We start from the raw sequence: 26,441 nt of genomic DNA, 5'->3' as shown, positions 1-26,441 counted from the left end.
CTGAAGTATCACCTCCATCGCCATTATTAAACAATATTTGAGTAACCAGCAATCTATTCAATTCCTAAGTTTTATACTTAAATGTGGAGCAAAAAATAAAAGCAAAATTTATTAAACAATCCTTAAAAAATTAGACGTATTTATATATAATATACATATATATGTATGTATCATACATGTGTGTGTGTGAACAGCACAGCGAATTATTCATATGATTGTCCAGTTATAAATTTCTGTGAGGATTAGTAAACTAAAAGCCTCAAGTTAATCCTCAGATTAAAGCATAACTTTGGTGATAATCCAATTGAATGGTTCGCTGGTACATTACAAAACTTTAAGAAGCAAAATATAGGAAGTTATCTGGTTATCTGAGAATCAGTTCTGGTGTAGCTTGTGTAAAATTGACATTGTGCATTGATAAAGAATCCATCAAAAATATGCTTTACCCTTAGTTGGAAATGGAATATTGTTAAATCCACATTAAAAATTTTAATTAATTAGAATTAGATGAAAAATTTAAGCATTTTTGCAAATTATTGTGACATATACATGTGAAACAAAGGATGAAATGAAAATTCACCTAGTGAAATATAAAAAAATTATTAATGCAATTAAATTGACATTGAACTACAAACTAACATTGGTATAACTATGTTGCTATTCTAAATGTAGGGGGAATAATATGGGGGGAAAAGCGCTTCATTTTATATATTTTTAAACTACCAGAGAAGCAGATGAATTTACCATCATTCGACACAGATGTAAAAATAATGAGTTAAACACCCTTGTTAAATATTAAGCAGATATAAGTGCAGATACTATGGTGTAACTTCATTCCATATACAGATGGATATATCCCATATTAACAAGCTTAACTGTTATTTTCACCACGTTATAAGTCTGCAATTTATACATTCTTAGCATACATAGTAGATAGTAGTACATAGGGATTTACAGCTCATATTGCCATAACAGACCAGCATTACAATCGAATTATATTACATATATCTAACATTTTCATATTTTAGATGTGTAGTATATGAACATCTGAAATCAAAACAGACTTTTTAGATAAATAAAAGCATTGAGCAAGATGACATTATTAGCACCTGCTGGCACAGAGGCAAGATGTGAAATTTATAAAGAAAATTTTTAAATTAAAATGGTCGTCAAAGTCTAAGTTTTGGTAGGATTGGATATTAGGATTCCAGTGCAAACAGCTGAACACAGCCAGGGTTCCAAAACAATCCACTCTTATTAAAGATTAAGGACCAAACATAGGGAACAAAAAACTCCTCTGGTGAATCCTCTTCCACGTAACGGAATTTAAGATCGGGAAATTTATGCAATCGATGGCTTGGTAGCTGCACAGTTGCATCTTTGATGACGCTATGCACTTCATCTGTCGTCATTGTCTGCTGGTTCAGCTGATCCAAACGTCCAGTGAAAAAGTTAATGACAGTGTCGATGTTTTGAAGCACATCCTGGTACACAGTGTGTAGACGCAGCTGGTCAAATGCTTCACGCCTTTGCAGAAGAGCATAGACCAGGTTTGCGTTGTGGCGCAATGCACCTCCTGTTAAGCAAGAATTTACAATTTCTAGCAGCATGCGAAGTACCTCTTCAAGGACCTTTAGGTTTGAAGCATAATCTCTTTCCGGCTCCATGTCAATTTCTGCCTGTTCGGAAGAAGTTGCAGATGCATCTGACACAGTACCAGGTGTATCAGATGTGGCCATTATTGCCAGAACTTTTTCAGTGAGCTTCCTGTACTTTTTCGTAAGAAGTGTGACAAGACTAAAAATTCTTTGTGCAGCATACGGGTGCAAAGATCGAAAATGTGCAGACATGTTGGCAAGTGCTGCTAAGCAATTTGTGTGAAGATATCTATCCCTCATTCTGCTCATGTTGAACTGGATGGTTCTGATAACGACAAGAATTATCAAGTCACCGAGACTGATATCAGAGAGTATGCGGTCTGTGTACCATGGCACAGTTGGAAGACGAATGTCATGAACATACTTGTTAAAGTGGTCATCTTCTGTGAACATTAACAGAATGATTAGCGCCATGTAAATGTGATGCGAATTTTGCGAAGGTGCAAAATATAAAATTTGCAAAATTGGAGTCACAAGACTGTCAATATCAGTTTTGGACAAAACAAATGCTTTTACGTCTGGGTTTCCATGCAATAATGAATAAAGCAACAATGTGCTTGATTCGTAAACCTGAACTGAGCAGGCAGTGCCATACAAGCGCGACAGGTTTATGTGAAATGATGGAAGTGAACCTTTTTGCTTTCCATTAGATGGGCCTTGGAGTTGCCCCTGCACATGACGAAAGCAGCATAAAGCAGCTTTGTATGGATTTACGAATGGTTGACCAGTTGGGTCAACATAACTCTGATGATTTATCAAAGCAAGAATAAGTAAGGCACTTTGGCGACCAATGGTAGGAGGTCCAAGTTCTGACGTTAATTCTTTTGAAACTCCACTATCCTTTTTCCCACCAAGTTTCAGTGCACTCCATAATCCACTTGCAACAGCAGATGCAATTCCGATCACAAAACTACCGCCACCATTTTCTCTTGAACCTGCTTCTGGTGATGGTCGTTGCTCTATAAAGTTTTGCAGCAAAGCTCGCATGAAGTTGTTTGCTTTTGCGGCGCATTGACCTGTCATTAAAATGCGATATATGGGGCCGTTATCCCCTGGTGATGGGACAAACATTTGAACCGAAAGTAAGACAAGAATTGTGTTTAAAGCTTCAATATGAAGAGAGTATGTGAAATCGAGTATTGGGACATGTATAATAATGTCCATTAATGCACTTAACAGCTCATGAGCGTAATTCACATTCTCTGTTCCTTCAAATACGGACCCTGAGGTTAAATCTTTTTGTCTCTCGACCAAGGATCGGGCTCCGAACTGTTCCATCATTTTCATTTCCGTTGTGTTTTCAGCTAAAAACTTACATAAGTGTTGAATCACAAACATAGCATTTCTTGACTGCCATATAAATAACTGGTCATCGCACTCCGCAGACGACTTGAGTTCGGAAAAACGGGAAAGAAAAACTTTCAATAAAGATGTGAAATTCCCAGTGTGTTGGTTGTGATCAACTAGCATCTTGCAAAAAGTCTCAGTTGCCTCTTCGAGCAAAATTGCTTCATTTCTATCTCGTGGTGCGGACAAAGTGAATGAAAACAATTGATTCCAAAAAGGGTCATTTTCCGAAATGGAAACGTTGCTTGACAGTCGCTTCAAATATTCGTTGTCTTCTAGATGAGCAAATGAGCTGCAACCTATACCCATTTTACTTCATTTGTGTATTGTCAGTGCCAAAATATTAATGCAGTAATGCCCTGCCTTTAACTTTCTACAGATAGAAACTTTTTTTTAAATTGCCATGCAAATAGAAGTGAGAACAAATATTGTGTTAAAAGAGCAATCACTACTATTTAAATGACTAGTAAAAATACATTCAAATCCAAATAAAACTTACTGTGACCTCGACATTAACTAGTTACATAAATGACAGATGCCAAAACTTATACTTATACCTATACGACTTATAAATATGACGTACATAGTTCCATGTATAACTTTTCGGAACACACTGCTTTATTCTCTCTGGTGCCAAATGTGGACAGTTACAACAACGAACATCGGTTTTGGGTTTCCAGCCCCAATTCGGTGCCTCACTAAACTTAAGTTATATTTACGAAATCACTTTAAAAAACCTATGGGTTGATGCTGGTAGCGTCAGTTATCGGTTTGTTACATTGCTACTCAGAAAATGTCCTATTTTTAAAGTAAAAATGGAGACAGAAAATGTAAAACTGTCGAAAATTAAAGCATATTCATGTATGATTTTATTAGCCATGATTAGCATGTATCGAAAACGCGTTCTAAGCCGAAGACAGATTCTTAAAATAAAAAATGACCGATTCCTAAAATCAAGAACGCTACCATACGTAAACATGAATCCGCTAGATGGGGATAAATATCACTTCTAACACGTACGTTGGCGATGAAAATCGTTTTCGCACCCTAGTAAATAATCAGGGAAATGTAATATTAACTGATTGGCTGAAAGATTGATTATAGGACGTGTTTCGATCATAAAATGGCGCCGAATACTGATGCTTGGGGCTATTTCAAATGATTGGCAACACCAGGAGTCCTGTTCAAACTGGTACGGAGTACATGGAGCGAAATGTTACCGAATGCAATAAGTTGTTAATATCTAAAGATAGGGCGATTTTGAATACAACTCAAATCAACAAATGCCATTATATAATTATTCTTTACGGGTGGAAACCGTCGGTTACTTAGCGAACCGCCAAAAACTGCCGACAAAAAAGATGGTACTGTGGGGTAAGATGGGACACATTTGGCACATAATATCCAAACATCCTGATTGTGTTTTAAACAACTAACGACGGTTTACATAAGTCGAGAGGATGCGGTTTTATAATTCTTTATATGTTCTTTGTTTATTACCCAATGAAACGAGAAAATAGAATGAAAAGTATCCCATCTTTTCCACTCTACTCTATATTGTATTCACGAAACTTAATTGCATTTCAAAAAGGTAAATGATTACATCACCTATTTATTACGTCACTTCTGTGAACTTAGCTTAAACAGTCAATAATCAATACGTAACGTTCCAAAATGTTTCGAGGTTCATATATGGAGCGAAATCAAAGCAACACGAGATGTATCACAGAAGTATAACGTATGGAAACATAATGAAGGATTTGGTATGATTTGGAGGATTCTATGTTGGTGAATAAACCAGCGACTATCAGAAAGTTTCTCTATGTGATTTTTTACATAGCCAGGAAGCGTGTATGTTGTCGAACTTGCAAGAGTCATGTCATAGTAGACGAAGTGCAATCCGACAGGAAAACGCTGATCGTTAAGCTCTGCTAGTAATCTGTTTATTGCGACTATGGCAGCGTAGGCTTCGGATGAAGGATGTGTAGAAATTCGGCCACTTCCTTTTTCCCACGACCTTTCCCGCTGGTTTCGATTCAGTGCTGCCTGTCAGAAGTGACAACTCTCGCTGACGCCATTGTTTTAGGAGTCTTAATAGGTAGAGGGGTCCTGCCTTGGCCAGACAAACGTTTCCTCTTCGAACGATTTAGCACCCAATCCCACAAGTCAATCAAACGAATTAATACAGCTGTAACGGTTCTTGGAAATATTTATACATCCGTGTAACCCTTGTAAACGTCGCTCGTATGTGCACGTGTTGCAGTTTCATTTTAAAACTTTTGCATAAAGAAAGCTGATCGCCTTTCCGGTGTTCGTTTAAATTCCATTTTCCAACGTATTATAACGACATGGTCTGGCAGCTGATTCCTTCGCTTTCAACGGCTTTGGACGAAAGAACAATGCTGGATACGGTTAGAGATCATTAATCATTTGATTTACGACGGAACCGTTTTGAAGTATGAGTAATCCGAGACATAAGTGCGACGGTGGCTCAGGGCCGTATTAAGGATCGCTCTTTATAAACGCGGTAGGTTTGGAACGCTGTGTGGCGCCTACTTCGGCAATAATTGGAATTGAAGACTGCGCATGCTCGAGAACTTTGTTTTTTACAACTTGAATTTATAACTGTGATTTTTTTCATTGGAGCAGAATACATAGGTATAGTTTGGCGAACACAAAATAACCGGGGAATATGTGACTTCCGCATGTGATTTATTAGAATGTGAATTACTGCAAAATAAAGGCAATGTGATTTACCGCAAAACGTGACTACTTATTGAATGTGATTTACTGCAAATAAAAAAAAACTCATAAAGGCAAGCTTGGCAAAAAAAAGAAATAAAACTTCAGGAACACACACGTTTCAAAACAATTGGATTGTAGCAGCTGAAATAATCAACACAGGGTTTCATAAAAAGAGTAAAACAATAAATTGAACTTTATACGCGATTAAATCCTTCTTCAATTTCTAACCGACCATTGGGGCCGACGAAGGGGGTTGGGTACCAGGGATAAGCTCGCTCACCGACCAAACACCCTGCGCAGTTTCCCTTTTCTGGGCATCCGCACTAGAACCGCTTTCCTCCGAACCGTTAGACGGACAACGAGTTTCGGTTTCAATAACGTGAGACCCGTTATTAGGATACATACGCGGCCAGTTTGCAACGTTGCAGTTCTTGCTGTTTCCATATCCCTGCTGGTGGTGTGGCCACATTTGGCCAGGCATGCCCCGTTCTCGACAATGCATTGCGTTGGAAGTGAACGTCGCTTGTGGTTGGTATTTTTGCATACTGCTGGTAGAATTCCACTGATTAATATGCTGCCAGCGGTCACTGTTCATTTGCCAATTAAAACGCTGTTGTTTTGATAAACTTGTTCCACAGGCAGCAGTGTCGAAGTCATTCTTTTGCATCTGGTACGGTTTTAAATTGAACGTAGGTGCGAGGGTTCGCAAATTTGGGTTTGTAGCCATATTTACATCAATTGGTTGGCTACCTACTTTACTGTCGACGAAACAGTGGCTTGATTGTCGAGGGCAAAAGTGAGGACCGGCCTCAGATGTTGTATGAGTATTGAGGGTCATGAAGTTCTTTGCACAGTTCGTTCTAGTTGTTAAATCTACGTTTTCGTGAACATTATTTGGACCAACAGGTGCGACTGAGTTCCTAGAGGTTTCCATGAGATTTTTGAAAGGGAAAACAAATCTTCTTATAGGCGGTGGAGAACGAAGGAGAGCGGTGCTCGTGGGTGGGCTCAGATATGGAGAATATCGACCCGAAAGAACATTTGCTTTATACCCAGACGAAATTACCTTTAGGTCGTATGCACCTTTGTAATAGCCAGTCGAGTTTGCGTCATTCGGTAGTTTATTCCGACTGTGCTGTTCACAGTGGGGTGCAGGCGTCACAAGAGACGTAGCAGCACCTTTATCGTTAGCAACGGGTGCAGAAAGTGACTCAACTGTAGCAATAGATAAACCAGTTCCTTCTGCTGAAGGAGGGCTGCTCATTGCAGCAGGAGCTGAATAACCACCGTGTTGGAACCAAGGCGACTGCATGCTTGGAGACATGCTGCTGGCAACATTTGAAAATCGCGCCGTACTCCTATCGATGTGGCTTTGTGAATTGTTGATCACCGGAAAACGACTGGGAAAGGCCTCATTGTGTTCGAAGTCCGTCCTCTCATATTTTGACACGTCCCGCCACGACCCAGTGTAAAATTTAAAACTGTTATCAGGGCAAAGCGGAAGCGTTGGCGGGTGCTCGGCGCTATTCTTTGCAGCAGAGTCAGTCGTACTGGGTAAGGAGTTATGTTTCGCTTGGTTTCGAAGCGAGAGGCAGGAGAGGGATAAGGAAGTGTGACTTGCGCCTTCTTGATTTTGAGATGGCCCACCCTGAGGATATTCCCAGTTCGGCACAACCTGGCTCGACAGATTGATAGCTGGATTTTTCGCAGCACCCGCTTCGTTTACGATCGAGTTATTATTGTTGTTTGACTGTTCTTGGCGCACGGGTAGAGGCGCGAAAGCGGTTTGTTGCAGCCCGACTCTCCAGCTGTTACTTGAAAGCATACGCTGCTTTTTGGCTCTTGCTCGCCGATTTTGGAACCATATCTGGAGAAAAAAACAAAAATGTTTTACAGATTGATGAAACACATTTTCATCATAAATTTAGAGTGATGTAATTTATGCAAATTTAATAACAGCGCATCATTGCTGCAAACGGTAATATGCACCACTTACGCCTTTAATAAACCACCGTAACTTCACAGTGTATGTAGTTTGTAGCCTATACAATGTTAACGACTCAAATATTATCAAAAAACAGAAAAAAACTATACATAAAAACATACATTTTAAGTACACGCATTATACCTTTACTTTCCCTTCAGGTACTCTAATATTTCGAGCAAGCTCTTGGCGGGATTGGGGCGTTGGGTATGCGTTGCGTGTAAACAGTTTTTCCAGCTCTGTTATCTGTGACATAAAATACGTTTTCCTCTTAAAGCATACATAGCTTATCGTGACAAGTCGACAGAGTAAAAGCGTTAAAAAGTCAAGCAATTGCAAGGCAGTAACATCACAGCCCATATGTGTTAAACTACGCAAAGTTTCTCATATTTAAACATACATGTTACCTGGTCAACAGAATACGTCGTTCTTCCTCTGCTTAGATTTCTGCTGCCATTACCATCGCACCGCTGTGGTATATTCGACATTGAATCCTCCCAAGTTTCTGTGAAGTGAAAAGTTAAAAATCGAGTGACTTGCGTTTAAGTGACAGCGCAAAAAAAATCACCTCAATTTAGGACCGCGTAAATTTTAATCATTTTTTAAAAACCAAAAATGAATATTATCACATTGAGTACGCATATAAGAAAAAGCGTGTTGAATTGCATACAGAATATGAGTTATTTGCCATAAAGCCTCATCTTTACTCTTAGCATGTTTACAATGATATACAATATATTTCAAACCTGGGACGAATCCGTGAAAGTGATCATGAGGTGTACGATCCTGAAGAACTATGTTCTGGTTCTGCCTTGAAGCCGGTATCCCAAATCCGTTTTGTTGCAACGGAAGTCTGCTTGCATTGAACCAAATATTACATAGATATATGTATAAATATATTTCAAAGCGTGCTGTTTTGTTTTATATGGCTGCGGACATGCGGTACACGGCCTATATAGGCACATGGGATTTAGGTCCGAGGTGGACCATTGCCGTAATAAAGCATTATTATTTCTGCTACTTTTTATATATTTTATTCAATCTATGATTTTTCGGGTATACTAGACAGTATATTACTAATATATATGATAGTTACCTATGGTTGGATAGAGTTATGTTTGGTATAGACGGAAAGGTGGTGCAGTATTGCCCTCCGTCGTAACTTCCCAGTTGAATTGAATACGAGTGCTTATTGTAAAGCGCTGTGGAAATTAAACAATGAAATGTCTGGTGTCTACCAAGTTAGCTATCGTCGGCCTAATTGTTTTAAATAGTGTTCTAAAAAAGCGAATGGTTCTATGGTCTTGTTATATAAAGTTTGCCGTTGCCGGAAAGAACAAAATGGCGTGACCGCCAGCTGTGCTGTTACAACGCTTACTCTTGCACTTGGTCTATTCAACGTTCTCTCTACGTAACTGTGACGTTCAATAAAAGCAATTAAAACAGCTAAACATATACTAGCGCGCGTCCGGCGGGAAGCCTCTAATTTACTATATGTTTGCAATGTCGCCAAAGATCTATTCTTTTACGCATACTATATACACCTGTTTTACAAAAGCATACGTATAACTTGTTTATTTTAAAAGGATGACTAGTAACCAATAACAACGTGTAGGCCTACGTAATAAATCAGTAATACTGACTGCAAGATTTTGAGAGGTTGTATACAACACATTCGCCATTAAAACATGTGTATAGATATGATGTTCGCCAAACTAAAACACAAAACTTACCGTCGCGTTCCGAAAATTCGTTTCCCGGTTTAGATTCGATGACTTGCCGCAGATTCGTTGGACTATCTACGATATCAGCAGAGTCATTTACCGGCAGCGGGTCGTTTTCACAAACTTCTGTCGATGTGAGTGGCGCTATGGTCGATATCACTGCCTCGCGGTCGCTCATTATCCAGTTTTTTTGAGTCTTTAATGTAATTTCAGTGCCCGCGAGATTGCTCCTCGCAAGTCCTTCCTGTCTCAACTCAATATCAATGGTTTAGACGCTTCAAGGTAAACCTTTGTAATGGACGCATTAGTTTTTATAACTTCTATTCCAACACCATTCCTTTCGCGTGCGATTTGCTGTTTCTTCGATATTTGGCTCTCTGCAGAAATATATAATTATCAATTTGCAACACTGATACTTTGTAGCTATCAAAACTACACCTGGCGAATACGTACACAACTATACCACTAACATTCTAATCTAAGCTGCGTGGTCGTTCAACGTTATACAAAATCCCTAAGTTCAACGTTATACAAAATCCCTACAAGCGCCCTCGGAATTTCGTGGCAAAACAGCGTGCAGTGTTGCGATGGAAGCCTCGAAAAAACATCAGACTGGTTCTTTCTGTAGGCAGGCGCGCGCACACACACACGTGCCAAACGCGTCGGCGCCGCGCACAGCCACCAGCAGCGCTGCCCGAGTGTCATGCAACAGTCAACGGGTCAAAGCTAACTCAAAACTCGGTTTATCTCAATAGAGCTTCCCGAGAGTCACACTGCACAGCAATAGTGGTGGTGAACGAGCTTATATCCAACCGCCAACCTATTCCCCCAATTGACTTACAGCGGATACGTTACATGTTTTTCTTAATTCTTTCCCTGAATTCCTCACAATTGCTTTACTCATTTGACGTGAAAAACTATTTATCACTTGCAAGGTGGCAGTTGCAATTCGTGCCCTGGCTATTAATCTACGTCGCGTGTACATGCGAAAAACGGTGCAACTTTTAAATTCCTAATTCTACCGAACATTTATGAGCTATTCGAATGGCTCTTTGATATTGGCGTACAGTGATAGTTGATAGACCACCTGCTACAACACAATAACAACCATCGTCAGGTTAGAAAAAGAATCTCAGTATCTCTTTTTCTCAAATAAAGACCAAATAGGATTTTTTAAGGTATTCAAACTATAAAAGCATATCATCTTTGACTGTATCGCGATTGAGTTATATAGTAGAGTGGTGGAAGATGGGAGACATTTAGCACACAATATTTAAATATACTGATCGCGTTTTAAACAATTAACAACAGTTTATGGAAGTCGTGGAAATACGGTTTTATAAATCTTCGAATGTTTTTTGTTTCCTACCAAATGGAACGAGAAAACGGAATAAAAAGTGTCCCATCTATTCCCACCGTAAGTAAACTTTCTATTAACGCAAAAACTAGAAATGTTAGACTAAAAATTTTCGCAGTCACCGAACATTTGTGACACGGATAATATACACCAAGTTATTTGGTGACCACTTGTATACCCACGGGCCACACCTGCAGTACAGAATTAGCAAATCTGTTACCGCTTTTGGGAACAGAAGCAGATGCCATTTACCTACTACTGTCTGCTTAAAAATAATACATTCGCTAACGTAGTAACAGCCAACTACGGTATAATCATTTTTCAGTCATGTCAATCAGCACCAAAGAAAAAGGTAAACTATGAGACTTAATGTACATGGACAATATCCATACTGAAAAAGCGTATATTGGTACACGCAAATTAATGTGTTGATCATTTAAAATCTTGTCCGGAGTTCGTGATATACAGAACAACCAAATGCCGACATAACTGTATTGGAACAAAGTGGCAAATTACCAGTAACGACCTATATAGGAAAATAGCCCAGAACAGTTTTGCTTAGCAATAAAACACAACAGAAGACATTTCATTTCGAAAATAAAATAACGGTACGAGTGCTGTTTGCTCATTTGGATAAAGTTGAAGTGTTAAAAATACACCAGAGACAAGAGGCGTTGACGCGCCAGGTATACGTATATAATGCACAAAAACTTGAAGTTGCTTTTTCGGTTTAATTTCAACTTCAAATGGAAGTGCGGTTAAAATAAGCATTTATGATGCGATACTTTTAAAGCAGACCAATTTTCCATAGCTGTACAGTATCAGCTAATTAAACGACGTTTACGGAGAAAGAGGGCGAGTAAAACGCGGAAAGGAATAAACGATTAATTCTGACGCTACTAAGGGAAGGGAATTCGGGAAAAAAGGGTAAAAACTGCGTGACGGCGCAAAAAGATTGCGACGCCGGAAGATCCTTGCAGTTTAACAACACGAACGATGGCTGATAGCAACTAAGAAAGGGTGCAAAAACAGTGTAGTGTTATCGTAGTAGAGGCAAAGAAGTAACTATGGTGATGAAAACATAAAAAAAATCGGGGTATGTTTTAAAAGTTCAAAGGTAGCAGTCAGTAAACATGGTGTGGGATAAAAACGCGAATGATTTCGAATGAAAGTATGTTTGGCTCTGCACATATGGTTCAAGTTAAAAACGATGCACGCTGTGTCCCGAACACGGTCGCTCAGTTCAGTGTCTTTAAGTTGAAGTCACCTGGTCAATACGGGGAGTAAAAAGTTAAAAATAAAACAATGTGTATACGGCGCGATTCAATACGAGATATTAAGTCCGTCTCGTCAACCACATGGGTAAATGCGTCGGTAAAATAAGTCAAATTATTGATGCTGCTTAGTGACCAGCAGTCCACAGCAGATTAACACTTTCGTGGAAGAAACGCGAGGCACGATGGGCAGGTTGGCAAAGGAGAACATCCTGCATGGACGATAATCAAATATCACATAATGTACTGGAACTTGGAACAAAAGGCTGCCATCGTTTCTCGGGTTGAGTAATTGGTATGATTATCGTAAAAGGTTGCACTCGCGCGCCGTTAAGCGGGACGACGGAACTTGAATGTACGGTCGCTAACGGCGCCGGATAGCCATATTGCAGTTGTGGTCAGCAGATGCGTCACAGCACGGGCGTGAAGCACATTACACCTTATCAGTAAACTTGACCGACTGCAGTGTCATTGGTAATCTCATACGGCAACTTCGTACGTATCTTATCCTTCGGAAGGGTCACGGGTTAGGTCACGAATCGCCGTAAGGTCGTTCCCTGTAATATCCACATGAATAAATCACAATGACTGGTAATTTTATAGCAAATCTACTTACTGCGTCCCGATTTTAAACTCAGATTCACTCTGCGCATACTGCTCGTGCACATGATCAAGTTTTTGCACACAGTCTAATATTGCGCAGAGGGCGCGGAACATGTACTGGGGATCGCGAACGTCAAACGAAGCTCTGCGTCGATGCGTCACTGTCACGGCGGTTGCGTCATCTGCGTCATCCGCGCTCTCAATGTCGGAATCAAACTTGGTCGCACGAGCAAGTTGTGGACCCATGTACACTGTCCTTGCCCCGCATTCCTCTGTTGTGGAGAAAACGTACATGGTTAAGTTAAAGTACTTGGGAAGTTGTTCATTAAAGCGTGGTTGTGCAACCTGAGTTAGCAGGTTAAATACGGTCGTCCATCGTATAATGCGTGGTACGCGGAGGTGTGTGGGTTAATGTTAGAGATAACTTGTGTTAAATAAATAGCGTTAAGTTGTTTAACATGCATTAATGTATTTGGTAAGCTATAAAAGTTAAGACCACCATGTACCCAGAGTTTTATTTGAACATTACATTTTTACTTGAAACTGCTAATCAATTTTGTGTCTGTCGTCGAGGGATTACCAAAAGGGAAATTTCAATATTACGACATTAGTTGCCTACGTGTTTAGTGACGTATGTAAAAACTGACGTAATAGACACCAACATCTATTCTGATTACAATACTCACCTTGTAGTTTATGGATACGTTCAACAGATCCACTGATCAAGCTGTAGATTCTCTCCAAGTCTCGATCTTGGTCGATGTTGAGTCTGATGGACGCTGGGAGACTAAGTGGATAAAACAATGTAAAAAATTCGTATGAGCTAATATAGTACTGCGGGGTAAGATGAGACACCTTCAGCACATGATATCCAAACATTATCTTAGGAGCCGTAGGTTACGGTTTAACAATTCTTTGAATATTTTTTGTTTACTGCCAAATTGAAACAGAAAATACAATGAAAAGGAGTCCCATCTTCCCCGGATTACTAAACGTTTTAGTGCAGATATTAGTTCAGCAATTTATCGAAACAATGTTAAATATACAAGTTTAAAACACTACAATATTCTAGTCTTTAAAGTTAAAATTTTGTTAAAATTATTTGTTATTTATTGAAATAAAAATACAGATTGAACAATTGTTGTTGATATATATAATTTTGTTTTTAATTTCATTTTGACAAATTATTTTATCTTATATGAGCCAAATAAAACTCTCACCCAGTTACTTTGGTGCAGCCTGGAGCCTTCATGGTAGTTGAACCGCAACTGTGAATAAAAGTAAATTAGAAACGAATGTTCGGAGCAGGTCCTCGCATGTAGTACACTAGTGTGAAACCTTCCCCAATGAAGAACAATTTATGAAAAATTTTGACATGTTTTGTATAAAACTCTGAAAAGCATTTTAAAAGTTGTTGTGCCCAAAGAATGCGAAAATGCAGTAACTGTTAATAGTTGTGTTTTTTAAATATAAAACTAGTATTGTATAATTTTAAATGATAATAAGATATAGCAGCAGATCTAAATATTAGACACAGATATCGTAGTATTAAAAACAAACAGCTAATTTACATGGTAGGAAAACTCTTTGTGCTTACCATGTGTGTTTGCCTTGAACGTAAGCACCAGGGTGGAAATACTGGGCACGGTTCTTATTACACGTACATACTTTCATGAGAACATCCATCCACGCTTTCTGTTCAACTGAGTTACCAGCTTGGCAGTAAAGGACGCGGTTGGGTTGAATGACCTGGAACATCTGGGGAAAATGTGAATTTTAAGAGTACCCGCATTTTTTGGTTAATTTGTATACAGGTCCCACAGGAGGGCATACAAGAGGTCATTAGATATATGTGATAGTTGGTTTAATACCTTAGTAATATTGAATAAAACAGTTTGTTTTTAAAGTACAGGAATGTTTTTTACCAGAAGAGCAAATATACCTATGACGTTATATAGAAGCATAACATTGACACGAAAACTTCATTTAAATTAAATACAATAAAATAAGAATTTTACATAAGCCATCCTGAAAGAATCTTCCTGCAGTTTCTCCACTCCTCTGATGTCCTGGACGGGGATGGTGCAAAGAGGTTTGCTCTTCCTTCTCTTCCCATAGGAAAGCTCATAGTTAGTGAGAGCAAAATAACGAGTCTTGAAATTCTTCCGACCAAGAAGAAACGTTCGACCTTGTGCTCGCTTTACCATCATACTGCACATACATCAAATCTTGTGTCAAATCAAAGGTTAAACAAAACATATTGATGATGTCTACGTAACCTGGACCGCACCCTACATTGGGACCATACAACCCCCAGTTTAGCGTTGTTAATATTTTTGGGAGATGCTTCCTTTACAGCAAATATATCATATATGTGACACAATTGTCCACACTCACATACATTTTGGGGTAAACCTTTAAATGTATAAAACTCAAAAAAATGAAAACATTTGTATTTGTATATATATGGTGTTACGTTTGTATTAAAACTTACGTTTAAAAAAAATATGTTTTAGTGCAACCTAATAAAATACCATGTACACGGTCCTTGCCCGCACGACAGTTTTACATAAACCAGGCAAAAACACGGCTGGGACCGAAAAATAAAATTGCAGATAACATAAAATCATGTTAAACTATGACGACTTAACAACGAGGCACCCATATGTTGGTAATCTAACTTTAATGAAAATATCATAGATTCATATGTAATTTAAAAGTTGGGTAAACAATCAGAAAATGAGTTTCTTACCCTTCCTTTAAAACTACTTTGTCCAATATTGAGCTGGATCTGCATTTCGATTCAATGCCTTTGTATGGTGAAGAAATGATATCGACAAACTGTTCAAATATGAAAGAATAATCCATATCGCAATATAGATTATACAGTGTAAAGAGTGAATATGCTGTTTTTGAATATATTTTACTATCAGTAATTGTAGCAGATAGGTTTAGTGTTGCTTTAAAATACAAATCAATTTTAAAAAACTCATCTTCTGGCATAAAATATAGCATTGATTTTATTAAAACTAACAATTTGTCTACCATGCAGTGAGACTTCACCAGGAATAAGAAATTAATTAAATTTGTTTCATAATTTGGTCTTACTAATTACTTATTAACTTAAATTACTGACTAATTAACATTTAACAAATCATATTAAGTTATAAAATAACTTGTATTAAAAACACTTACATTTTTGATACTGTCAACGTGCTCCTGATTGACGAACTTATTTACAAAACCTTGAACGACAGATGCTGATTTTACAGTGTTGCCAGGTTTCGGCATTGACATGTTGCACAAGTGTTGCACAACTTTTGAAACAAGCGTAAATGTCCGAGCAGTGGTTGGATCCTTTAAAAAAATACTCATCATGAACATTAACACTTTCGGCACTAAATCAGCGAATATTTCACTTGGTTTATTTGAAATCTCAGAAAACTAAACATGTATTTTATCATTGCTGTTTTGTTTGGATGCTGATTTTTTACCATACCTGTAAAGTACTGCTTAAATTTAACTTTTTCAAACATTAAAAAAATCAAATAATTGCAAAATGGCATGGTCAGTATATTTTGTATCCAAAACAAAAGTGTTGGAGGAACAAAAGATATTTTTATCACAGGAGTTCGCACTAATCCATATATTGAATTGTTAAATGGTGTTTGATAAAACTTTTATTTTTAAACAACGGCAAAAATAATTAAGCTTAATATCATACTTCACTCACCAACTGTTCATTTACAAGTTTATATTTCCTCGGGCATAACAATGCTGCTGCAAAAAATCGAAGAAATATAAAGTTGGTGACTCCGCTGTAAGGAGCATTGGGGTTGTCTGTGTGAAGATAAACAGCATAATATTAAAATATTGGTATTTTAACCTGATGTACTAAGTCAGGAGTGCCCAATCTATTGGCCGCGGACTATCGGGAGACCTCGGACTCATCTTAGGTCGACTGCAAGAGATGTAAGAAAAAAATCTGCTGTGGCCTTCAATGTCACCTAATTGCCAGATCAATAATTTTACCAACACTTTGTACAAAAAAATACACTGTAATTCGCCATGTTAAGAGGCTGTTACAGACCTGTACGGTAGCAGGCAGAAAAATATGCAAGACAACGGCTGCTATGACGTAAGAATCGAGACAATATAGATCATTTTACACTAACTTGCCAAACTTGGTCTGTATTTTTTGTAGACTAGAACCTCTCTTTGCCCGAACTAAGTATTTTTAATTAAATTCTTCAAAATTTTTACCCTTCCTAATTTTTTTGAATACTTTGTAGTTAGCGATCGCAACAAACCTTAGATGCTATCATTTTAATTTAACGCTGAACTGTTTATTTATATTTAAATCTGTTTGTCTTAATTTGCAATGCAACAGTGACGTTGGCAAAAAAGCAAAGAGTGGCCTTTATAACGGTACACGGGTGCTGTGAGCAGAATTTCCCCACAAAACGCAACTATGCAGCGGTAAAGATGATATGAGATACAACAATTGTATGTGTGATGTTTTTCGCTTGTTACATACTAAAAAAATGCCAATTAGTTTTTATAACAAAGTTATTAACGTTTTTGTAATTAAAATACACTTGTTGTTGCTAATAAATAAAAACCATGGGTATAGCTCATATTTTAGTTGCTTAGACATAGAATAAATGTATAGAAGAGTTATTTTGGCTTCCGCAAGAGACATGCGTGGTCTGCGATATTGATCTGGCTGGTAAACCGCGTGGGGATGGTTAGTTGAAAAGTACATCTTGGGTCAAAAAAGGTTGGGCACACCTGTGCTAAGTCGTGCCATAATGGAAGTATAGTATTGTATTACATTTTTAGCAGTAATAGGGCAAATCCAGCACAAACTTTAGCAGCCTGACAAATAGCACTATAGATCCTAATCCAGAAGGAGAATATTTATTATAAAATATTTCAAGCATGTTTATGTTGTAACTTGTAATTATATGTAAAAAGATTTATTAAGAAAATAACCATTATATAATGCTTTCATGGTGTTAATAGTTACATTATTATAATTTTACAAAATTAAGATAAAAATATAATAAACAACTAATATTTAAAGGGAAAATATACCTGGGAAATAATGACTTGCAGAGTTTCGAATTCCACTGAATATTTCACACAGTAGGGATGGACATTGTGGAAGTGAGTTTACTATGGAGCGGATAACTTCATGCACGTATTCCCATAAGTTTACCTGATATATACACAATTTAAAAATACATTAACAGCAAAATACTACCACAAAGTTTATTTCAAAGAACCAACTGCAGCAATTTCTCAGACAAGATTATAATTTTACTGGACAAAATGTGTAATATTACACTTTTACACAAATACACATAGTGAAACATCTGGTAAAACTAACCACTTTATTTGTTAAATATCACTTATTGTACTTAAAAATATAAATCCATACATTGAAAACAAGATAGAAAAATCAACCACACGTGAAATAAAAAACTCCCACCATGTTTGCTCTTGTCTCATCCGAGCGGTTTTCCCCATCGTGAGAACCACTGAGGGAGTTGTTAGATGAATAAGCTGGCATCGGAGGAGCGAGACGAGTCGGATCAATCTCACAAGACTTCCTCTCACTCCGGATCTTCTCCATCGTTGGTGAGAGGACGTTTCTTAAATAGTTGAAACCGACTACGCGCATCGACTCCTCCACCAAGCAAGCAGTGAAACTCGAGTTGCGGAAAATCATGTTCGAATCTCTGTGTAATATGGCAGGTTATAACCAACCAGGGGCAAGAGGAAGTGTTAAAAAAAAAATTAATTTGTAATTAAAATACTTAGTTGTAATAAATCAAATTATCAAAATGCAATGGGACTTTATTAGGCTATGGACAATGTTTGATTACAAAAATCAAATTTACATAAGATAAACTTTTCATGATTTTTCACACAGTTGCAGTTTTTACACTTGGTAAGAATTAAAACACCAGTTAAAAACAAACATTATTTCCATTCTAATGTTGGGAAAATTTTAGGAAAAAGAAACAAATTTAAATTCAACATTTCACACAATATCACAAAACACCAAAAATAATATAAAATAAATTCATTTTATGTAATGGTATGTGTTAACAATAAAAGAGCTCACAGTTCAACATAAATGTTCTTTGGTTTACAATGATTCACACATTGCGAACATTTAATTAAAGAATCTATCATATCAACCTCATTCCTAACTTGTTACACTGTAACATAAAACTACAGCACAGCTGGGAGTCAATGGTTGGTAGACATACTTGGTTTGAGCAATTTCATCATCTGCGACTGGTTCAATTAGACTGGTGAGCTCTCCTTGCTGAAGAAATATTCGCACAAGGCAAGCAGCAACTTGGGGTCTTTTTCTTACCCCGCATACAGTGGCTATAAGACTCGGCCAGGTGGCACAAACCGGCTGAAAATATGCACGGGTGTATGTTTGATTAAATAGCACGGTAAAATATATTATATATACTAAAAAAATTTATAATTTTTAAAATTAGATTGAATCAAATTACGACATAGAAAATCCACAATGAAATAAACACTTTTCGTTTTGCAAATGTCTAAAAAAATCGGTAGTTTGTTATTTATTTATTTTTTAGACCAAATATCAGCTGATTCAGAACATAGTATTTGACTCTCAAAAAAATAAAAAATAAAGCATAAAAGATATTACACCTTTTGTCCTATTATCAATTAAGTTTTGTTTTTTTTTCCTAGAAAACATTGCTATATATAGAATTAAGGTGGTTGGTGATCGCTTTAAAACAGACAGAAAAACGTCAGTACATCAGATTATCAGTAAACAGAGATATTTAGCTGATAAGGAATCAAAGTAATGTCTCACAAAGTGATCAACCTGTCCTGCACCTGTCCCCTCAAGCAACAACTTGCTGAATGCATTTTGAAAGCAGCTACATAGGCTGTTAAGTAAGGACGGCAAGTGTGCTATTAATAATCGCTGTTAAAAGTTTTTTGACAATTTTGCATTTTGGTCAATGCAAATTTAGACTGTTGGGTTTAACATTCGTTGTGACGCTATTTTAAACTAATTGCTGCACCACATAATTACAATTTAAATCTAAGATTTGTATTTAATGTTTGTTAATTTTTAGTCAATACTTAATGGTTAATGTAATATAAAATGTATTTAAAACATAAAAATTGTTACAAGGCTATCTAATCTATGCAAATTATATTTTCTATGTAGTCATTAAACTAAAAAGTTTCTTTGATATGAGTTATCATTTTAGTAGATAGAAATGTTGATATCACATCCTGCCTAGTAAGCAGGAAAGTAAAGAATGGGGTATTTTCAATTGAAAATTATGAAAATAATGAGAAATTAAGCAACCATTAACACATAATACAGTTTTATTGTAATTTAATATATAGGCAACAAATAGCGTTGAAATAGTTTCTTTCAGTTTTGTTCATTGTACATATTTCGAAAAGGCCGAATGAAAAACTCTACTTTAGCAATTATCCGCACTGTGTGGGCACACAATTATTCAGATCCCTAATCTGCCATAATATATTATAAAAGCTAGTTTTGAAAGACAAATTCAAGACATGAGAATATCAAAACAACATAAACTTCTGTGTGGGATATTTGAATAACAACACATGTCTGTTTATTCTATTCCTACATCAACAAAAACACCTACATAGCAAACATAGTAATACTAACCAAAGTTTTCATGGAGCTGAGCAGAGAGTTTAACAATTCATCATACGCTTGGGTTGGGAAAACACAGTCTTTGGTGTATGTGATTTTGACCCTCACCGAGCCATAGTCATCTTTAGAACCGTTAGCATTGCATTTGCCCATTCTTGGGTTCAGAAGATACCTGGTATTTTATTGAATGAGATATTATGGTGGTATTGATTCATTTTTAACCATTTTTACCCTTTCTGCCATATACATAGAATTTTAAAAGAGGGTCATTTTCCAGATACAGACATCAGTCAGCTAGTGCACAAGATTGATCCAGTTATTAAAAAAACTTATTTTTTATATCTAATTAGGGGAAAAATGAGTATTGGCCATATTGGGTAACCAGCAATATCTGCTATATATAACACTGGACATAACTGGACATATGGCATAATGACCAGAAGCAAACATAGATTAGCTGTTAACATTATACGATGTTAAAACATGTGTGCGTAATGACTGTATTAATATTCATCACTATTCTTACCATCCAGAATGGGAGGCTTTGTTAATAACAGAGAAAAGAGGGATTCGAACTTCCCCGAGAAATTCATCACCTAGAGTGCCCGAGCTATACACAGATATTCTGTGAAAAACATAAAAAAAATTATAAAAATGTAAACACATTATAGAGAATTACTGTAAACTTGGATTCAAATAATTTTTAGTTTTAAATTAAAAAATTGAAAACCTGTTGTAAGGTTTGGTAATGGATTTTCAACAAAAGCAGTATCTGTGACTAAACATAACTCAAAATAAACCAAGAAACAAACTTTCACACAAAGTGCAAACCAACTTTTAAACAAGAAAACCAATTTGTTTCTATGCTACAGATAAATAATTTAATTTCAAGTGCCCTTGCTGTCCGTCATAAAACAATAAATAAGAACTTACTTAAGAACCTGTGTAGACCAATGCTCAGGGTCAGCTAGTTTGACCTCATTTCCACTCGTTAAATCAAACCATGATCTTCTTAGATTGTTATTCTTATTCAGCTATGGTTTGAAAGCTTATTAGAAGCAATTAAGTAAAGAAATTAAAGTAAGGCTAAATTTGCAGCCAATAACCTGCTGTTTATACTTAATTACAACGGAAAACGTCTAATAAAAGTAATATACTTCAATAAACAACATAATTTCATGTTAGGATTTTGAATTCTGCAGAATTTAATTCGGATTTCAATCTCAAAAATGCTGTCTATTCTATATCATTAGGCCCAGTGAGGCGCGTTAGGTGACCTGGGATTTATGCCCGAGTTGGCTCATAACCGCAAAAAACTTCCCTATATTTTGAATTAAACACAGTGTCAGTTACATGGTTATAGTGTCTATGCAGGTAACGTCATAACCCAATCTGTATGGTTTATTTTATGAAATTCAGAAAATAAGTAGTTTTACCTCAAAAACAAATTCCTCATCAAAGTGAGGATTGGCATTAGCTTTGCGGACTTTGGTTTTCTTTGTTTCATTGCGATGAGTCCCTTGTAATGAAACAGCTACGTATGGATCACAGTTTCCACCACTGATCAACAGACCAGTACATTCAGGCACCCTGAGCAACATTGTTTTGCTTTAAAAACACACAAATTTATTTTAGTAAAATGTAGGTCAATGTGCTGTACTAGTTACTCGCTTGATATGTCTTGTGAGGTCTCTTTTTGTCAGACTCATTTAAGTGTAATGACCTTAATTTAAAAACTTTTTGGAGACCAGCTTTTGTACATTTACGCAATCAATATTTCTCTAATGAACATAAAGTTATGAAAAAAATGATTAATAACTTTTTTATGGTAAACTGTCAGTTGACAGTAATATTTTTCCATGTACGCATGGAGATTCAATGTAATATAACGTTTTTACATCGGAAAAAAATACTGCCAATTCATTCGTAGCATTATTAAACATGGCTATGGATTTTGTAAATGCCACCAGTGGTGCCGGTAACACCTCTATCTACCACAATTCGATAACCAGCAATTTGTACAACACATCAGCAATTACAATCAATACCATTTAAAAAAATCAATATTTTTCACCCGATAGGGGCACTCAGGCTTAGGAGAAGTGGAAACTGGCAAATTAAAGACAACAATTTAAAGTAAGTGGAAACTGCACGGATTAAAGGCAGGAATTCAAAGGTTTATTTTTTTGTAAAAAAACTAAAAAAAGATTGTCTGTTAGACTTTAATTACACCATTTTTTTTATTTAACATGAAGAAGTAAGTTTACAAATGTTATTTTTTTTTAAATTTTTAAATAAAAAGAACTTGCCAACTAAGAACTAACCTCACGTTAAGCCTGTGAATATCTGAGCCTTCTGAACCAAGTAGTTGTTGAAGTTGTTGGAATTTTAGTTCAACATGAACCTGACCCTGATTGTATTGATGTAAAGTTAGGGTTAGGGTTGGGGTATCATGCTAACCCAACTTTTAAAACAGTTTTTAACTAAAATATCTCTTTTAGTCTGCTGTTAGGTATCTGCACAAATGGGCAAAGTCAGAGACTCAAAGTAATTCTAATTGGCATATAATTTAATATATTTTCTTCTAAACTTTAGAGTACTACGAGTATACCAACATTTTAGCATCGCCACCCCAGATTTTAGTTAAAAATAGAAAATACACAGTGTCTGATTGATATAGATTTTTTTGGCAATATTTCTAACACTTTACAAAGCTGCTATTAATACTTCAGTCTACATATCTAATAAAGTTTACAATAGGAAATATAAATTTTATGATGTTTTTACAGCCTATGAATAAAATAACACAATGAGCCTAAATTTAACTATATAAAAGTGTATCAGTGTATGAATTATAGCATTGGTGTCGGTTACATTATAACACAGAACAACAAATTATGATTATGTTACAATTTTCTGTAAAAACTTAAAAAACTCATTCCCCTACGGCCCTACAATACTCAATACTTTAGTATGTATAAGTAAACAACACAAAGTTTGCAAAGTAGAATTAGAATTACAAAATCTTTTTTTTTTCCTAAATTAAACCCTGTTAATAACAACATTTTAAATTGATAACAGGACAAAAAACATACTGCCAAAAACAAAATGAATACTTATATATATATATATTATTTATGAATGACATTAATGGTTGTGTATAATATTACCTGAACATCTCCACCTCTTCCTTCTACAGGAGTAAGAGGAAACCAATGCTCCTTCCCATTGTACTTAGATATGTCCGTCTTTTTCACAGCAACCTTAAGCAAAACCATATCAATTGGGATAATAGACGGAAACTGAGGGTAGAGGTTCAAGGAATAAAGGCTTAACAGGGATGTATATGGGCAAATATTCCATTCATACCGAAAATTGTGGCCATTGATGGTGGTATGTAATGTTTTACAGATGGGAAATGGTTTTTTCAATTAATGGGGCCTTTTAACAAAAAATAAAATTTGTGTGTTTATAGAAATGGATTAATGTGATCGAAAGGTACCAACAAAGTTAACAAAAACAAAAACTTTCTAAAAACTGTGCGTCAAAACCATAAATTCAACTGCTGAATAAAAAATAAATAGCCATGCGACAATGCACAGGATTTCTCATAAGAAAAGTGTCACACAAATTTGACTGTTTTTTTGTTTCCAAACTTATAAAGAAAAATCTTTTTTTTTTCAGATACACACAATGAAAGTTATTTAATAGACTTTTTAGGATTTTTCTATTTAACATGACTACAAACTCTGGTAAACCAGCACTTTTTTGAAAACGGTCAAAATTGACTGACAGTTTTTCTAATGGAAAACCAAGGCATTGTCATTTTTTACTCGTTTTTATGCAAATCTTTTTTAAAGCTGTAACTTTAGATCACATTTGAGCGTCTTTATCCATACAAAAAATTTTATTTTTCTTTGGTATTCCCCTTTGGTCGCTTTGGGTATAACTATAATAGGTATGTTATATATATTTTGGCATACCTAGTTCACTACATAAGCATTGCATACAATGGTAAACATGAAATACTTACTTTAGCAAAGACGTGGTCCTTTTTGGTTAAAACATCACCTTGTACATCGTGAAAATGAAAACACAAGAAACGAAAATGGTGAGGAATATCAAAATCAAACTCCTCCTGGAAGAAGGGGCTGCATATGGACAATGTATTAGTATCTAAATACATATCATATCTAAGCAAAGGTGTTTCCTCTGGACAAAGGTATGGAATGAGACACAACTGACATTTGTAATAAAGAGAAATAACGAAATTTGTCAAAAAAAGGGGGATTACATAAGCGATAGGCCTAAACAATTAAGCATAAATTCATCTTCTTAAGTGCAGTCATTGCACCATTGTATTTTAGAATTGTATATATATATATATATATATATGTAATACCAATATAATGGCATGTACAAATGGACTCCGTACTGCTTTGATGACACATTGCTGTAGAAAAAATGCAATGTTTGTTGTATGGAAAGAATGCTGATTCAGTTTTATTGCAAAAAAAACTAAATAATATTGATTGATTATGGCAAATACCAACAACAAAAACTATTTCCAATATTAAACTGAGATAAAGTAAAAAGTCAAGTATTGAAAATACAGTGCATGACTGCACTGATAATACTGGTATTAGGGATGATCCTAAGCCTCCTTACCCCTCACACATCTAAAGGAGCAGCACTTTAATATGTGGTATTAAACTTTGGCAGGTAACCACCACTTATTAGCCTTGGTTAAGAAGGAACACCTTTGCCACCATAACCACTGCTGGCATACTTTTAAGGTTCGGTGCTTTTGCTTTAGAAACAACATGCACTAGCACTATAGCTAATTTTAACACCATACATGTTAAACAAATGCAAAAAGTTTACCTTCAATAAAAGCACTTTGTTCCATCACAATTTAGTAAATTTTAATATCGACAAGAGTATTTATTATTGCACAGCCCTTGAGCAATGTACAAACTACAAACCTTAATGACTTTTCAACAATGTGAGTTTTGCTGACCACTTCTTGGTCCAGTAGAACACCACAGTATGTGTTTCTTGTTTCTTTACTTCCAGGCACCAAATGCTTAGCTTCACCTAGAGGCGCACAATAAGGTTTATTGATAAACTGTATACGTATGGGTTATAACAACAGATTTTTTAAAAATGCATATTAATTGTATAAAGAGGCAAAACAATGTCAACTGTTATAAAATTATATAACTTGTTAATATTGGTATTTTAATCGCTTAGGCCTACCTATTTTAATGTGGAGATTTTCCATTATCTTAAATGAGCCATAGTCAACATCTTTAGCACACTTATTGCAATGGTTTTGATGAGTAGGAGCACTTCCTTGACTTTCTACATCATCTGCTATTATAGGGGATTCAAGAACCTCTTCTTCCCCGGGATGCATTGTTTACTGTTAGTAGATTTTAAAACAATACAGTTTAATATATGTGTATATATTATTCTCCATTGGTATATACATTATATATATATTATTTCTACCATCAAAAAAATACTTCAAACGATACGAAGTATTAGGAACGATGACAGTACCACAGCATGTTTTTTCATTTTTTAATTGGACTACAATAACAAATATAGATATATATATTATATAATAGTAATTAAAAATAAATGAATGGCAAAATGAAAGTGGTTATAAAACCAAATAAATGTATAGGAAAAAGCAATGATTAAGGGGTATTACTCTGTGTATACTAATACAAATACTTAGATAAGCATAGTAATTTATTTTAGAGTATATTTGAAATAAAAGTTCGCATACGATTTTTACTTTTTTCTACTATAATAACATGCAATACATTTTTATGTAAAATCACCTGTTAAGGAAAGCCTTTCTTGATTAAAGTTTAATGAAATATCTTTCTCTTTCGGTATAGTTCGGTTTGTGCTCAGGCCGAAATTCCTTTACAGTTCCAATGTTTACATTGTATAGTCAGGTATAAACATGGCCTCGTCTTTTGTGGCGTACACTAGTTGAACAAAAAAAACAATATATCTATGCAAACAAACCT

The 26,441-nt window shown here is 35.9% G+C and overlaps 3 protein-coding genes and 1 long non-coding RNA gene across 8 annotated transcripts; 1 reads left to right on the top strand and 3 right to left on the bottom strand.

The window, feature by feature from the left end:
• LOC113474489 lies at window positions 1-12,849 on the top strand. The gene is made up of 4 exons (XR_003396148.1): window positions 1-83; window positions 10,581-10,593; window positions 11,848-11,851; window positions 12,836-12,849. It is a non-coding gene; the product is annotated as an uncharacterized LOC113474489 (long non-coding RNA).
• LOC100178029 (dymeclin) lies at window positions 78-3,552 on the bottom strand. Its single transcript, XM_002128908.5, has one exon. It carries the CDS (start codon window positions 3,312-3,314, stop codon window positions 1,200-1,202), a length of 2,115 nt encoding a protein of 704 aa, XP_002128944.1. The 5' UTR covers window positions 3,315-3,552; the 3' UTR covers window positions 78-1,199.
• On the bottom strand, window positions 5,697-9,930 carry prd-b (transcription factor protein). 4 transcript variants are annotated; one of them, XM_026837826.1, is made up of 7 exons: window positions 9,912-9,930; window positions 9,468-9,835; window positions 8,831-8,936; window positions 8,481-8,596; window positions 8,142-8,239; window positions 7,879-7,980; window positions 5,697-7,617 (listed from the first exon to the last, which is right to left on the bottom strand). In XM_026837826.1, exons 2-7 carry the CDS (start codon window positions 9,634-9,636, stop codon window positions 5,974-5,976), a joined length of 2,235 nt encoding a protein of 744 aa, XP_026693627.1. In that variant the 5' UTR covers window positions 9,637-9,835; window positions 9,912-9,930; the 3' UTR covers window positions 5,697-5,973.
• Window positions 11,290-26,441, bottom strand: LOC100186736 (ras GTPase-activating protein 3-like). Of its 2 annotated transcripts, none has more exons than XM_009859115.3 (22): window positions 26,247-26,441; window positions 25,654-25,819; window positions 25,380-25,491; window positions 24,428-24,545; window positions 23,565-23,657; window positions 22,719-22,804; window positions 21,831-21,984; window positions 21,328-21,428; window positions 20,921-21,019; window positions 20,407-20,566; window positions 18,974-19,128; window positions 18,187-18,436; window positions 17,790-17,913; window positions 16,426-16,532; window positions 15,888-16,049; window positions 15,445-15,533; window positions 14,711-14,903; window positions 14,290-14,450; window positions 13,913-13,960; window positions 13,379-13,479; window positions 12,706-12,964; window positions 11,290-12,646 (listed from the first exon to the last, which is right to left on the bottom strand). In XM_009859115.3, exons 2-22 carry the CDS (start codon window positions 25,811-25,813, stop codon window positions 12,622-12,624), a joined length of 2,757 nt encoding a protein of 918 aa, XP_009857417.2. In that variant the 5' UTR covers window positions 25,814-25,819; window positions 26,247-26,441; the 3' UTR covers window positions 11,290-12,621. The 2 variants fall into 2 exon arrangements, with proteins under 2 accessions (XP_009857417.2, XP_026689943.1); XM_026834142.1 differs by having other exon boundaries at window positions 25,654-25,816; window positions 26,247-26,435.

This window comes from Ciona intestinalis, chromosome 1 (genome assembly GCF_000224145.3).
Source record: "Ciona intestinalis chromosome 1, KH, whole genome shotgun sequence".
Classification (NCBI taxonomy): domain Eukaryota; kingdom Metazoa; phylum Chordata; class Ascidiacea; order Phlebobranchia; family Cionidae; genus Ciona; species Ciona intestinalis.
Note: the sequence above shows the minus strand (reverse complement) of the source record. Positions and strands in the feature narration are given on the sequence as shown.